General features: G+C 50.4%; 1 protein-coding gene across 2 annotated transcripts in view; it reads right to left on the reverse strand.

The window, feature by feature from the left end:
* The window catches only part of SEMA7A (semaphorin 7A (JohnMiltonHagen blood group)), a 73,437-nt gene that overhangs the window by 34,951 nt on the left and 23,031 nt on the right, over positions 1-15,455 (reverse strand). The window contains exons 1-2 of one of the 2 annotated variants that reach the window (XM_073363261.1): positions 15,164-15,187; positions 14,713-14,859 (exon numbers count right to left, since the gene is read on the reverse strand). In XM_073363261.1, coding sequence (XP_073219362.1) covers positions 14,713-14,824 — 112 coding nt within the window. In that variant the 5' untranslated portion in view covers positions 14,825-14,859; positions 15,164-15,187. Of the gene's footprint in view, positions 1-14,712; positions 14,860-15,163; positions 15,188-15,455 lie in introns of those variants that run through there. The other variant, XM_073363260.2, reaches the window with a different exon arrangement.

Consider the following 15,455-nt stretch of genomic DNA (forward strand, 5'->3'; position numbering starts at 1 on the left):
TAGATGGACCATCAGTCATGGCAAATCTCATGCCCCTCCTGTGTAACCACAAAGCTGAGCAGAGAGGCAATTTCATTTTGGGGAGGATTTCAGTATTTTGAAATCTGGTTTATTCTGACTCTACATTACAACCAAACATTTCGAAACCCTCTGCAAAAGGGAAGGAGCTGCGCAACCTGCAAGTCCTCGACCCCATGGCAAGCTGCTGGATGGGCTGCCCCCAAGCCACGGGCCCTGGAAGACTGGGGAGCCTGGGAACTTCTGGAAACCTGCCTGGCAGGTGGCGAGCATGCTGGGGTTCTGTCAGAACTGTATCAAAATCAGACCATCGCTGTGGAATTTGCCAAATCAGAACAAAATAAGTTTCAGTGGGATTTTTGTGACCAGCTCTGTAGAATTGTTCTGATTGGAGAGAATTAGGTTTAGAATTAAGCCATATACAGAGCAGCATCATTTATAAGAACACAGGAAATGACTCACCAGGACAAGCCAATGGGCCCTGAGCTCTGGTATCCTGTCAGATAGGGGCTAATACTGGATATTTCAGAATATACAACAATGACCCAGTGCCCTAATGATGCCCCTAATTGTGACAGACTATACTATCCTTCTTGACTCCAGCTGGGAAATCAGCTTAGAAGCATGAGCATCAATAACCCTGGTAATACTCGATCTTCCATGCTCAAGGGATGCACAGCAACATGTCTCTATAGTGTGCAGTGAGTATATTGCAAAGGCAGCAGCCATTACTGGCCTGATATTCAAAGCTGCCGAGCAAACCTGAGTGGGGGTTGCGAGCATCTGTCCCCTTTGATAATCAAGCCACGTGCACTCTGCTTGTTTTTAATTAGTCCATATTTCTATTCCAGTAGTTCCCAGAGGCCCCCCAATCAAGATCAGGGTCCTGTTATGCTAGAGGCTGGATAGCAGAATTCACATACAGCCCTGGATCTGCACGAATCAGTTTCAATGGAAGAGGAGACCAGTGGCGTGGGATGCCAGTTTAAGTAATATAGCCCCAGCTCTGATAGAAAAGGCACCAGGACCTTTAGCTTCCATCTAGACAGCCATTGCCAGAGGCAGGGAGATGAAACCTCCTGGCAGTTTTACCATGGTGTGACCCACCTAGCATCATGAGTGGGTGGGTGCAGTGGGTGCCACTTTAAGTCCTATTGCGGGACATCAGGCCCTGCAGGGAGAGCGCTCCCACCTGAGTCTCAATCCCTTTATGCTCTGCTCCCTCACAAGCACATTTACTGTGTCCTGTAGCTCCTGGTTTTATTCTTTCCTGGACTCAATGCAAGGGAAGGAAGGAAGGAAGGAAACACTTCAGGAAAAATCAGAGGCATCTTGGCTTCACGCTTCTGGATAAGAATCCTGTGGAAAGGGCTGTGCTGGGGCTTGAAAGCCCACAGAAACCAGAGGGTGAATCTATGGCGGGCTTCTGAGCTCTGACAACTCATCTAGTGCTGGGGAATTTTTAAAAATAAAAAAAAAAAAACAACCTAGGAACTATTTTTACAATAATAATAAAAATAATCCCAAGGAAAAAAAGAGATCACGACAGAGCAGGGATTTGGGAATTCTGTGGGTGTCCCCACTGTGGCAGGAACCCTCATAAGTTTCCCACAACACAGACGGATCAGAGTCTTACATCCCTTCTGTGGTGCCAGGTTACATACAGCTAAGCCCCTGCACCGGGAATGAGGTCAGAGGTACCAAGTACATCCTGTATTCCATGGTTTGAGCCAACATTTTAGTAAGACTATTGCTGATCTATAAACAGAGTGGAGCCGTGAAGAGGGCAGACTCAACCCACTTCAACTGGAAATGGCTCAGTACAGCCGAGATATGGGCTGGGGGAAAGCAGCCTCGGGATTCTGGCCAGCACCAACACAGTGCTTTGCCAGCACAGTCCATCTGCGGACCTATCCCTTGAACTTTAACAGGAAACTAAGTACGAAGCCATTTTAGACATCCTCAAACCTCAAATAAGGAAACACAGCGGTTCAGCTGGTGCCCGTCGATGACATGCAGAGCAGGTTCTTTCCTGCTGCTGTTTCCCTATTTTCCCCCCTACAAAGTAAATCTGAGAGATCGTTACAATTTACAGATGCACACCCTCTCATTGGAAATTTACAAGGGTTCCTGCCACAGTGGGGACCCCCACAGAATTCCCAAATCCCTGCTCAGTCATAATCTGTCTCATTTTAAAAATAATTTTGAGGAAATAATTCCTAGGGTTATTTTTAAAAATTCCCCAACTCTGGAGTGGTCAGAGCTCAGAAGCCCACCCTAGGTTGGTCCTCCATCCCCTTCAGTTTATGAGGGCTTTAGAGCCGCAGGACAGTACTTTCCCAAGGATTCTTATTCAGAAGCATGAAGACAAGGTGTGAAGTCCTGGGACGCCCCAATCTTGCCAGTGAAGGTGGGTGGGGGTCTTCCCCTCCACAGCCATCTCATCTGGAAATTCAGTTCATCATTGCTTTTGCTCTTTACTTCCATAGTTACCCGAGTACTTCCTAATCTGTAATGTATTGTCACAAACACCCCTGGGACCGGGAGGCTGGGCTCGGCTATTATCCCCACTGTATAGATGGGGAAACAGTCACGGATCAGCTCAGTGACTCGCTGAAGGTCACACAGGGTGGCTGTGGCAGAGCAGGGAGTTGAACACAAGCAAGTGCTCCCTCTCCTTGGCACCTCTCTGCTGTTCTTATTTCTCTCTAACTGAATCGGAGCAAATTAAGGCTGGGGTTTGCAAAGGAGCAGGGAGCAGCCCAGCCCCCCCAGCAAATGGCAATGGGACTGGAACGTTGAACTCCCAGCAGTATAGCCACGAGAAGATCTCAAAGCACCTTCCAGCAATGAGTAGGGATTCTTAACCCTTCTTTTCCAGATGGGGAAACAGAGGCACAAGGTGGTGAAGGCGACTTGTCCAAGGTCCATCACTGATTCAGTGCCACAGCTGAGACCTGACCCCAGCTGGCCTGAACCCCAGCTACATGCTCCGAGCACCAGGGCGAACTTACTCTCTGCTGAGGCCAAGCATGTGGGGACTATAGATCAGTAAAGCCCCAAACACAAAATGACCAATTATCAAATGCTGGGCATGGCTGTCACCTTGTCTCTCGTTTATTGCTGAAGGGGGTTAGTAGATAGTCGAGCAGGAGTTCTGCACCTCCGAGACTCAGCATGTGTCCAGTAGTTGCTCGTTGAATAAGAAAAAAGGCCGGGGTCAATAAGGTAGGAGGGAGGGGACATCTCTCCCTGTCTCTCAGACACACAAACTCTCCCTGTCCCAGAGCTGCAGCTCAAGCAGTTTCCTGCTCCCAGCCATGGCACGGTCCCGACAGGGCCAGAGACACTCTAGGGCACTCGGATTTATCCTTCCTGCTCTCCACTGCTCAGATTCTTTGCCGCTGCCAGTTGGTTATCATGAGGCCCTTCCCAGAAATCATAACAGTGGCATCTGTGTTTATCCTCCCTGTCTGGGAGTCTAAATATAAAGAGCTGGTGACTGGATGTAGGGATGTTTATTTCTGTCAACTTCTGTCTGCAGTTTTTAAAAGCTGTGCGTCAGCCCCCCCACGTCCTCCCAGGAAGGGAGAGAGGATGAAACCCGACGGCTGCGCCTTTGCCCGAGGGAGTCAGGGAAGCTTGTGACACATGAAGAGCATTGGCTAATCAGTGTCTGAGACATAACAATGTGCTGCCAATATTGTAACTGGAGGCTCCCAAAGGAGCATTTCTCAGAAGCGTCCCAGGGCGGGTGTGCGGCAGGGATGAGGGTACAGCTCTGAGCCCTGAGGAGAAGCCCTCCTTAGCGGGGCTGGTTAGTGATACCTAGAGAGGGTGGGACCCCAGCAGAGGTGGAGGGGATCCAGCTCAGCCCCTTCTTCAGCCTGGTAATGGCAAATTTAACTCAGGGCCTCTCCATGGAATCAGGGACCTTGCCATGGCAAATCAGTCATTTAAATTTAGAAAAGAGGTGGACACATTGGAGAGAGTGCAGAGGAGAGCCACAGAAAGGATCAAGGGTTTAGAAAACCTGACCTAGGAGGGAAAAGTTTAAAAAGCAGAGCATGTTTAATCTTGGGAAAGAGACTGGGGGGAGACCTGATAATCTTCAGAAACGTTACAGGCTGCTATAAAGAGGACAGCGCTCGATTGTTCTCCATGTCCACTGAAGGTAGGACAAGGAGTAATGGGTTGAATCTGTAGCAAGGTTTAGGTTAGATATTAGGAAACATTTTCTAACTCTAAGGGTTGTTAAGCTCTGGAACAGGTTTCCAAGGGAGGTTGTGAAATCCCCCTCATTGGAGGTTTTTAAGAACATGTCGGACAATCACCTATCAGGGCTGGTCTAGGTTTACTTGGCCCTGCCTCAGTGCAGGGAGCTAGACTTGGTGACCTCTCTCAGCCCTACCTTTCAATCATGCTAGGATTTACATAGTGCTTTTCATCCCCAAAGCGCTTCATGGACTATGGCTGAAAGGTTCAAAGGTGCCCAAATCTCATGGGGTTTCAGGGAGATTTGGGGGTGTGGCAAGCCCAGCCTCCATTCGCAACTGCTCTGAAACACAGACACTTCTAGGACAAAGGGCAGCAGCCAGAGACAGACCGTGAGAAAACCACTGCTCTAAACAGACACGCCAGGCACAAGGGAGATAAAAGGGGCTTCTCATAAGTATGCAGCATTTTACTGTCTGATCTACCCAATGATCCTTGCTCCTCCAAAAAGGGCTGGGGGAATTGTACCCATGCAGACCAGACAGGACCTCAGCTTTGAAGGTCTCATGCCAGACTCCAGTAAACTACCTGGAATGGAAGAGCCGAGAGGACCTTGGCCTCACCCAGATTTGAAGAGTTGGTGCTAAGGAGACTTATTTTTATCCTAGACCATCAATTTTTGAACCTCTCTGCAGTATGGACAGGGGAGCCAAAGGTCAGCCAGAGGTTGCGAGCAGGCTGCTGTGCACATTGCGGAGTAATAGCTCCCTGCGCCGGGGCAGGGCCAAGTAAACCTAGACCAGCCCTGGCAGGAGATTGTCCGACCTGTTCTTAAAAACCTCCAATGAGGGGGATTTCACAACCTCCCCTTGGAAGCCTGTTCCAGAGCTTAACCATCCTTTGAGTTAGAAAGAAGGAATGTGGGGTCACATGCCCCCCCCCCCAGATTGACTGGTCACGTGGTGAGGCCAGGCCCCCTCCCTGCCAAGCGAGCTGTGTGGGGGCAGGGAGAGGCAGGAGGGGAGGAACAGCTGGGAGCTGCTCGGAGGTGCTGCTGCTTTGCCGGAATGGGGGGCCGGGAGTGACTCAAGCTGTTCTGGGATAGTGGCCCCCCCACTGTCAGCAGGCACTGGTCATCTATGGTTTAATCACTAGGACACTGGGTTACAAGCTAAACAGACAAGCCAGACACCAGGGAGGTGACAGAGGTAAAAGGTGTTCCTCGTTAGGGTGCAGCATTTTACAGTCTCATCTACCCGCCCACACACCACCAACATCCCCTGAAAGCTCCCAAAGCGAGCCTCTCTTTGCCTAACAGCTGCTCTCTTACACTTGGAACAAATGCCAGAGGGGATGCAGCTGGTCTCATTCAATGTCACTGCCTCTTTGCTGAAGGTAGAGGGTGAGGAGACAAGAGCAGAACATTGTTATTCCCACCTGTATCCCCACGGCACTGGCAGCACCTGGCATGGGCTGGGTGCAGTGATGAGCTGCCAAAATCTTAACAACCGGTTCCCTATAAAAAGTTCTGATATAAGGGATGTGCCCCAGTATGTATTTTTTGTATCAACTGGGTTACCATACGTCCGTATTTTCCCGGGAGGAATTTTTAAATTTTAAAAATTCCTCCCAGACGGCGATTTAAGAACTAAAAAGCCTAACCTGTCCAGTTTAAAAAGATGGGCCTGAACTAGAAATGAGCTCTGTTTCACATGTGTGGGTCCCTGCCACTCCCTGGGGGTGTGCTAGGGTGACCAGATGTCCCTATTTTATAGGGACAGTCCCGATTTTGGGGTCTTTTTCTTATATAGGCTCCTATTACCCCCCACCCCCTGTCCTGATTTTTCACACTTGCTGTCTGGTCACCCTAGGGTGTGCACATGTGTGGGTCCCAGCTGCTCCCTGCCCCCCTCATTGAAGCAGGTGTGCAGGGTTACTGACCTGGGAACTGCAGGGCACTAGTGGACGTGGGGCCAGCTGCAGACAGGGGCGTGGGGCAGGGCTAGCTGGAGGCAAGGGGGTGCGGGGCTGGCTGTGGGCAGGGCAGGGGGTGCGGCAGGGGCTGGCTGGAGGCAGGGTGGTGGGTGCTCACGGGAAGAGTGGCTCGGAGCAGCCCGAGCAGCAGGACGCAGCCCAGGCCCAGCAGAGCAGCTGGGGACCCACCAGGCAGCAGCGGGAGCCCCACGGCCAGGGGAGCAGCAACACGGCTCGTGTCCAGGGCCAGGTGGCAGCCCACATGGCTCCCGCAGCACAGTGCCCCCAGCAGCCAGAGGAGGAATTACATCACTTCCTGGCCAGAGCCCATCAAAGCCTCAGCGCCCCCTGCAGGGAAGAGGGTTAACAACTGGTTCTAAAACTGCTTCAAAATTTAACAACCAGCTCACGCAAACCGGTGCGAACCGGCTCCAGCTCACCACTGGCCGGGTGCTCTGTGCTATTGGAGACCATAGCATCATCCCAGCCTGAATTCCAGTGTCAGCCCCAGAGACCTAGTGGCAGCAGGGTAAGCCTCGATCCCTATCGGTGTAGATTTTTAAGGGAGTTGTACGGTGGGGAGGATGGAATCTGTCTTGACAACCAGAGGACAAATGAGCTTTAAACAGCCCAGACTCCTGGGGTGCAATTCTGCAATGAACCTCCAGGGGGTGCAGCACAGATACCCTAACCCAGCAGATGGGGCAGAGGAAAGGTTGCTTAAAGCAGGCTGCATTAATTTAGAGCCTGCCCCAGCCTCTTCATGTGTCCAGGTGTGGTCACAGGAAGGAGAACGCTTCCCCTAGGTCCATTTCCAGCTCAGACACGGACTCACAGTGTGACCTTGGACAAGTCACTTCGCCTTAGTTTCCCATCCGCATCATGGTAAAGATGAAAGGCCTAGAGTCCTCTGAAGGGCTGAGCACAAATAAATGCCTATCAAGCACTTGGACAGCCTCAGACAAGACAGACCATCAAGGGTACCAGCTGCATGAAGAATTACACTAAGGCGGAATATGTACATTTCAAGAGCTCAGCCCTTCTTTTCTGAAGGACTCAAAGGCCATGGAGCCTTCCATCTCCAAGGTGAATGCTCCTCTCCCAACCAGGTCTGTAGGGTCTGAAGGACGCTGCCAACTGACTGCACTTAGATCAGTGAGCGTCTCAGTCTCCACCGCTGGTGGGACACAGGTCAACATCACAGAACCATCCCTCCCCCACCACTTGTCCCCCTTGTGGACCTGGGTCTGAAGGGGCTCTGAGATCCTGTGCTCCCTTCTCACTCCTGGTCAGCACCCAGGCACATGGTTGGTGCAGAGGGAGATAAATATGAGCTACTTTCTCCCCTGCTCCTGATCTGGGGATAAAGAGAGCTCTTTGCACCCTCCACCCCCACTGCTTTCCACCCAGCCTCTTGCACTTTACAAGATAAAAAAGCAACAGGGAAATTTGGCATGAGGAAGCAGCTCAATTAGGGGAAGAGACTTTCTATTCTCCAAAAAGCCTGCAGATGACAAGGAACAGTTTGGAGAAGTTCATACCTCATGTAGAGGGACCCTCTGCTTGATTAGCAGCAGGCACCACTCATGTCTTTATGGGCTCCCTGCATACCATTCTAGGTACTTCCCTGGCTCCCCATCACCGCAACAGTGAGTTATGTCAGTACCTAACTCCCATTGAAATCAATGGGAGTTAAATACATAACTACCCTTGGGGATCTGGACCTGACTGCTTGGTGGGCCCCATCCCTTCACTAGGGCTAGAGAAGTGAATTCCCTGGAGTCTGAATTGCGTCTTTCATCCAAATTGCTCCACCAATGACACACCCTCACTGCTGAGGCACAGGTAGTCACTGATTATCTATTTATATTCTTTCCTTCCCCACCCCTGCCAAGTCATAGTGCCAACAGTGCTGGATATAGCATTAGCTGAAATTTAATCAAGAGATGCATCACTGAAATCAAATCATCATCATCATCCAAGCTGGCAAACGTTCATGACTTCCTATTCTCACACTGAGTCACTCAGTATTCCCTTTGGCTAAGGAAATGCTTACTGGGGATAATGATACAGATGTCCTCTGTAAAGCGCTTTGAGATCCACAGATGAAGAGTGCTAGATGAGAGCTAGGGATCATCATCCTTTTTATTCCCACAATGCATAATTAGACTGTGGAACTCAATGCCACAGGAAGTCAGTGAGACCAAGAACTTAACATTCCAAAAGGGACTGGAGTGATTTATATGGATAGCAAGAAAACCCAGAGCCATCGTAATTATGGACGACAATTTTGGAAGGAGTATTAAACTTCAGGGCTTCAATCATTCCCTACGCATTAGAGATCAAAATGAGCCCTAATGAGGGGGCAGATTATCCACATCTGCTAATATGCGACTCTTGCACCTTCCTCTGAAGCGTCTGGTGCTGCCACTATCAGCAGGGGGATACTGAGCTCATGAACCATGGGTCTGATCCAGTCAGGAAATCTTTATGTGCCTACTGCTATTGGAGATTCTTCTGTCACACAGGTGAGTGGGGACTTTTGGAGCAGGAAGATCTGTATTCTAGTCCTGCTGAGCCATGAAGTGCCAAGGCCATAATACTGAGCAAGGGCCAGTCACAGAGGTCAAGCTACTAACAGGACTGACCTTGGGCTAGGTAGCATATGGAGTTGGAGCTAGTTGAATGTACGGGATGCATTTTGAAACGGACACTGATTTAGAAGTCCCGTATGCCAAGTAAAGCAGCATGAACTTTACATTTTTATTCCAAACCTATTTGTTTTCTTCACATTCCTATAACAGGAGGGGACGAAAACCACTTGCTCTGTTTGGTTAAAAAATGTTTTGCACTAAGTCCTAATTACGCCAATGTCACCCCCAGAGAAGATGACCACAGAGCAAATCTGCATCACTGGGAAAGGGGCTTTCTACTGGAAATGCTTATGCTGGTGACTTCATCCCAGGTGCCCTTTTCGCCTGGGGGAAACAGGGCTTCAGTCATGGGGAAACAAAGCTGTCTTTAGCGGTGGAAACACCATGTGGCTTCCTTGCTTTGATTCTTCCTCTGCTGTCTCACTTTCCATTCTCACTGGGGCTGATTCACAGAAAAGAAAGGTTCCCCACATTGCCCCTCCCCCACAAACTGCGAGCCTTGGGCAGGCATGGAGCAGGACCGGAAGGGGGCATGCTTCTCAGCAGGGGAGCTGATCTCAGTGCTGCTCCACGCCTGCCCAAGGCTTGCGATTGGGGGGGACGGGGAGGGCAAATGCCCCCAAACTATGCCCAGGTTAAAAAAGGGGGGGACATAGGGGTCATAAACAGGCGTCAGAGGGCACACCCACCCTGCGCTGATTGCTAACTTGGAGTCGGGGGGTCCTGGCTAGATGGGGGTAGGGTCCCAGCGCAGTACCGGCTGTCATGCTCCTGTACTAGCTATGGACTGCTCATGGAGCTTCCTTCTGAGTGAGATACACACCAGATGGGCTCATCCCATCCTTCATTGCCCTGCCTGGTATGGCTGAGGTGAGCTTTTGTAAGGGGTATTTTACACATCGCACCACCTAGTAGTGGAACAGCATCACACGGTTTGGCCTTCCATTACACCAGTATGGAAAAGCCGAACTACTGCTGCAGTAATGTAGCATATTGGGCCAGCTCTGTTTTTCCTCTTGATCTCTTACTTTGCAGCCCTACCATGCTGTAAAGCAATATCTGATCTGCCAAGCCAGGGCTCAGCATGGGATAATTCAAATGTACCTTTTCCAAAGCATAGCCCAGCGGGCCAGCATTTAGTTCTAACTGTGCAAGCAAAGAAAGAACACAAGTTACCAGCCTGAAGACACTTCCTTCTGCATTGGCAAAGGGAGGAGTGCCTGAGTTCTCTGCAACTCTGAGTACTGAGGGGCTATTTTGCAAAGCTACAGAACTCCACAGCTTCCTTTCTTCTTTCCTCTGCACTAGAGGAAGTTCAATGCATCAGAATAGACCCATGGGCCACCCTGTCTAGCTTCTGTTCCTACAATGGCTAATGCCAGATGCTTTGAGGAGGGTGTGAAATCCTTGCAATTAGAAAGGAGTCCAAGCTTTGACATTTGGAACAGGTTCTGGACTCGGTCCCCCTTGAGACCACAACTGAGAATGACGAAACATGCAATTGGGTCCCCAATACCCATGTTTGCAAACAGACATGACCTAGCTACATATACACTGCTCCTATGTCAGGATCTGGTGGCTAATCTGCACTAGAGAGACAGCCAAGCCCACTAGATGGTTCCTATGCTATTTAAAGGGATACCACCCAATTTCTGCACCATAGATCCCATCTCTCTTTACAACAGGTCTTATTGGGTAAGACTATCCCATGGTAGAGGGAATTGCTTCCCCACCTCAGCTGGTGAGCAGCTCATGACCTGAAACTGTTGTGTGGTGAGGACTGTGTTGGAATTGCAAGCTATTGCTCTAAGAGTGGTGGAGGAAATGGGGGGTAGGAGGTCTGGCCAGTCTTGCAGGCTAAGGGACTCTGTCTGAAAGTACATGATCAGAGTCAGTATTGGAAAGGGCCATCTTAAAGAAAGGCAAGATAAAAGCTTCCAAGCCACCCAGAGCTTTGCTTCAGGTCTGGCAAAGGCGCTCCCAGCATCACAGCAAAATGCAAGGGGTCAGTAATAGATCTGCCCCCAGCCACGAGCCAGGAAACGAGGCATGAAAGCTTTCGCTCTGATCTCAGCTCTCCCTGCCTTGCTGAGACACTATTGGACTCGGAGGCCAGCACAGAGCTGAGGAGACCCAGGATGCTACTCCAGCCTCAACTCTGACCTCAGCAGAGAACATGTGGGGGGATACCCCAGCACCATTCTAGAATGGCTTCTTGTGGATGCTTCAAAGAGAAGCCGTCACAATGACCAGACTCCCAAAGCCACTAGGGCCCCCAATCAAACAGCATTATATTCGCTGCACAAGAGCTCTGATTCCTTCCTTACCCAGGGGATAAGCTCAGAGGTTTCACCAGCCTATGCTACAGGGGTGAATGTGAGCTGAGCATATATAGCTCCTGTGCACTGCACTCCTCCCTGCCCCACTCCCTGGAGCAGGCGCGTGGCAAGAGCAGAGATCCCAGGCACTTTGCATTGGATTAATAGGCCTTTGCACCTACCTCGTGGTGCCATCAGAGCCTGGCAGCTCTGCCAGCGAGAACAGCTGGGATCGTAGGGCTCTCACACAAGCCCTGGTTAGAGGGCTGGAAGGGGCTTCATCATACTAACCGGGAATTAATTTTAATGGGCTTGAGGGAGCCGAAGAGTCAGATTTGTGGGGCGGGGAGGTCCATATTAAGACTGACAGAGTCCCTTTAATAAGGTGGGAAATCACCTACATGGTATTAGGGACTTGCTAAATGATCCCTCCAGAGGATGTGTCACCAGCCCTGATAGCCAGCAGCGTCACTTTAGAAGCCCAGATCCTCAGGCGGTGGAGTTCACAGAGAGTGACTGATTTGCAACAGCTGAAGCGTTTCTCTCATCCAAGAGCTGTCCCCATTGCCATGCCGGCCCCAGCTGGAGGAGGTTAGAGCCAACAATGATGTGATATACATCGAGAATCGCAGGACGCCGGAGCACTTCATCATAAAGCAAGGACAGCTGCAATGGAAGTGCTGGCTTCCCGGCAATGTGCCTCCATCCCTACCCGGAGGGGCCAAGCTCTCGGAGCCAATGCAGCCAGGATCCCAGTTCTCTGCTGGTGTTATCAGTGCAGCTCCAGCCAGTTACAGCAGCAGTGAACGTGTTCCTGGCTCTCCGGCCCCTCCAGGTGAAGGAAAAAAAAAAAAAGTGCGTGGACACTGCGGCTCCTGCAGACACATGCATGAGCCACCCAAGCTCAAGCCTTGAGTGTCAGGTGGGCTTGAGTGGCTAGCACAAGTCTACTCAGGCTGGGAACCTCACCCGCACCTGCAGCGTAGAGACACCCATAAAATCCTTGGTCATTTTTGTTGCGACCGGGAATGCTGATCTGAGCTAGGTCTGAAGTAGGCCAGGCACTTCCTGGACACAAGATAAGACAGATCCTGCCCCAAACAGCTTATCATTGAAGTGTCTGGAATGCAAGTGGGGTGGATCAACACAAAAATAATTTCCCAGCCTCCTTTCCCACAGGCCAGACAGCCAAGAGAAGTAACGGTTTTGGGTCACTACCCATCTGGGCTGGATTTGGACTCCCTAGCCAATCCTCTCTCTGCTATCCAATCTGCATCCCAGCATGACTTGGGTAAGAAAGATGTGGGTGACAGGGAGCCAGACTTACACAGCTAACAGCGGATTTCTTAAATTAGACATGTTCACTGGATCCCCAGCTGTTCAGAGAAATCCTGGTCAGGATCCAATAAAGCAGTGGTGGGTAAACTCCATGAATGCTCACTCCACTCTGCCCCACTGGGAATGCTCCATGGGAGCTCTCTGGGAATGCTCCATGAATGCTCACAAAATTGGGGTTGGGGTGCAGGAGGGGTGCAGGCTGGGGATTACTCACTCACCAGAGTGGAGGGGGGCTGGGGATGAGGAGTTTGGGATGTAGGTGGGTGCTCTGGGCTGGGACAGGGGTGCAGGTTCTGGCTGGGGGTATGGGCTCGGGGGTGGGGCTGAGGATGAGACGTTTGGGGTACAGGAGGGTGCTCCTGGCTGGGATTGAGGGGTTTGGAGAGCGGGAGGGGGAATAGGGCATGAGGAGGGGCTCAGGGGTGCAGGCTCCAAGTGGCGCTTACTTCAAGCGGCTCCCAGAAACAGTGGCATGTCCCTTCTCCAGCTCCTATGCCGGGAGAGGCCCCAGACCCTGCTAGCACTGGAGTAGGGCCATGTGGACTGCTTCCTGGAGCTGCGTGGTGCAGCCGTGACCCAGAGCCCCACCCAGAGCAGGGCCGAGCCACGCAGGCCAGCTTAAAACAGCCCGTCGGCCGTAGTTTGCCCACCCCCGCAATAAAGCAATAGGGACGCGCCCTGTCTAAGCCCTGCATCAGAAGCCATCCCAAAGCATATATTTGCCATCAAGTTTCCCACCACTAATTATCAAACATGCTCCTTGGTGACAGCGTCTCCCTGCATCACGTGCCGGGAAGCCCAGCTTGGGGCACATGTACACTACAAAGGCTCCGAGAGGATGAATAACTGCGTAACAAGCAGCAGGGGAAGACGGCCAAAGAGAAACAGGTGCCATAGAAACCTGGTTGCTTCGGCCTGCTCTTTCTACTGGGACACGCTCCCTTGGAAAGGGGTGTTTCCCCCTCATGCTTAGCCAAGAGGGTGGTGATATGACATTTTTTCCTAAGGGGAAGATTCAATGGAAATTATCCTCCCCCTCCCCAAACTCGCTCATTTCCCAGCCAGGGATTCTATGTCCCCATCTCCTCCTCGTACCATTTGTCTGCATTATTTGCCAGACAGAGGTAATAGTGGCATCTTTCCCCTGGATCGCCTTAGTCTGACTCCCTCCCCCCACATGCTGTGAATATTATTCAGAGGCCTTAATATTGCCCATGCTCTCCAAACGCCCCTGAACAGCTGCTTCTGAGCTGCACTAATCAGAAACTGCACGTGGTTGAAGAACAGAGGGTTCATAATAAGCTAGGCCATAGCTGGGTGCAAACATGCCCTCAACAAAGAGGCTCCAGGAGACTATACAGAGAAGCTATTGGTCACAGACTGACAAGAAATTTCCAGTACAGCTGTCTGCTCGGTTCAGACAAATAGCGTATAAATCAGGGACACTGTAGTGCCTTCTGTTAATGCCTTTGTACATGGCGTTAATCAAGGAGTTTGCGGGGGAGGAGAGAAACCATCAGTAAAAGCTATTCTGTTCTATACATTTACGTGTGCTCCACAAACATACTGTATACGCTTCCTCGTCTGTAACCTCACCTCACTTCTAATAGCTGTGCCCCCTCAGTTTCTGCTCAAGGAGCATGCAGTACTACAGGTTTAGCGTAGAGCCAAACTGGCACAGAGACAACAGGTTAAGTAACTCTAATGAATAGGAAGATAACTGTTTTACAAGACAAGCGTCCAGCATTTCAGCTTCTCAGTATCTGTGTAATTCCAGAGAGAGCTACTACAGTCTCTCTCCAGGAACTAGGCATATCAGCAGCCTTAATTTGTGCAGTTTGGAAAGGGGATGAAATAAAAAAAAATATATAAAGGTCTCCTCAAGAAAGAGAGGGCTCAGCTGTAAAAATTAAAAACTGATCAAGGAGGAAAAAGATCTTAACACATGAGAAAAAGTTGCCAGCTAATATCTTTTCATGTACAACAGCATCAATCTTCCTTGAAGAGGCAAATACGAAACAAGACTAATCCCAAAGTGACTTTATACAGAGAGAAGATACAGATTGTTACACCAACAGGGCTATTCTCCGCATGTCTCTTGTAAATGGCTCATATTGTTTATACATTTCAAGGTTGCCAGATCTGCCTGTCAGGGAGTGCAAGGATCTGTCAGGCAGTTGCTCTCTGGGACTTACCTTTTGGAGCTGTAATAATTCTAGGATTCACCCTTGAGTGCCCAGCTGTCAGGAGAAACAGGTGGCTGGTCCATAGGGCAACGAGATAGGTAGCACGTGAGTTCAGACCCATTTCCACAGCTCTCCAACGAGCTCAGCACCCTACTTCTGCAAGAAGAGTAGAGAATAACACTTAACATGCAAACCTTTGAAAGTGGGTGTGACTAAGTGATTACTCACTAACCAATCAGAGTGCAAGCAGGAAACACTATGGGGAGGTAAGGGCAGAAACAGTTACCCTAGCTAGGTATAAGGGTTTATCAAAGCTTGGAAATTTACCAAATCAGCTACTCTGGAATAAGAGTCCACATGAGGAGTTATGGCAGGGTTTCTGGTCTGGAATTATTGTAGAATAAGAATTCCAGACTAGCTATTTCACTTCATTTCCAAAGGAAGATAAGCCCTGACTCACCAGCCAAACCCTTTATGAAGGGAGGCTGGGGGGAGTATGACATCACTGCCTGAATCCAGAACACCTGCTCCTTGTAGATGAAACAGGGAGCAGCGATTGCCCCACAGATCCAAAGGCCAATCCCTGCCAGCTCCATACAGCTGTTCTTGGGGAACTTGGCACTCTGCAAGCTGGCAGTGCCAGGGAGGGGTCACTTTGTGCCTGTGGAGACAGATGGGATAAATCCTCAGGGTTAGAGAGATACTGCAGCCCCCTGCTTACTTCTGTAGCATTGCAACCCCAAGCATTCAAG

Source organism: Lepidochelys kempii, chromosome 10 (assembly GCF_965140285.1).
Source record: "Lepidochelys kempii isolate rLepKem1 chromosome 10, rLepKem1.hap1, whole genome shotgun sequence".
NCBI classification, from domain to species: Eukaryota; Metazoa; Chordata; order Testudines; family Cheloniidae; genus Lepidochelys; species Lepidochelys kempii.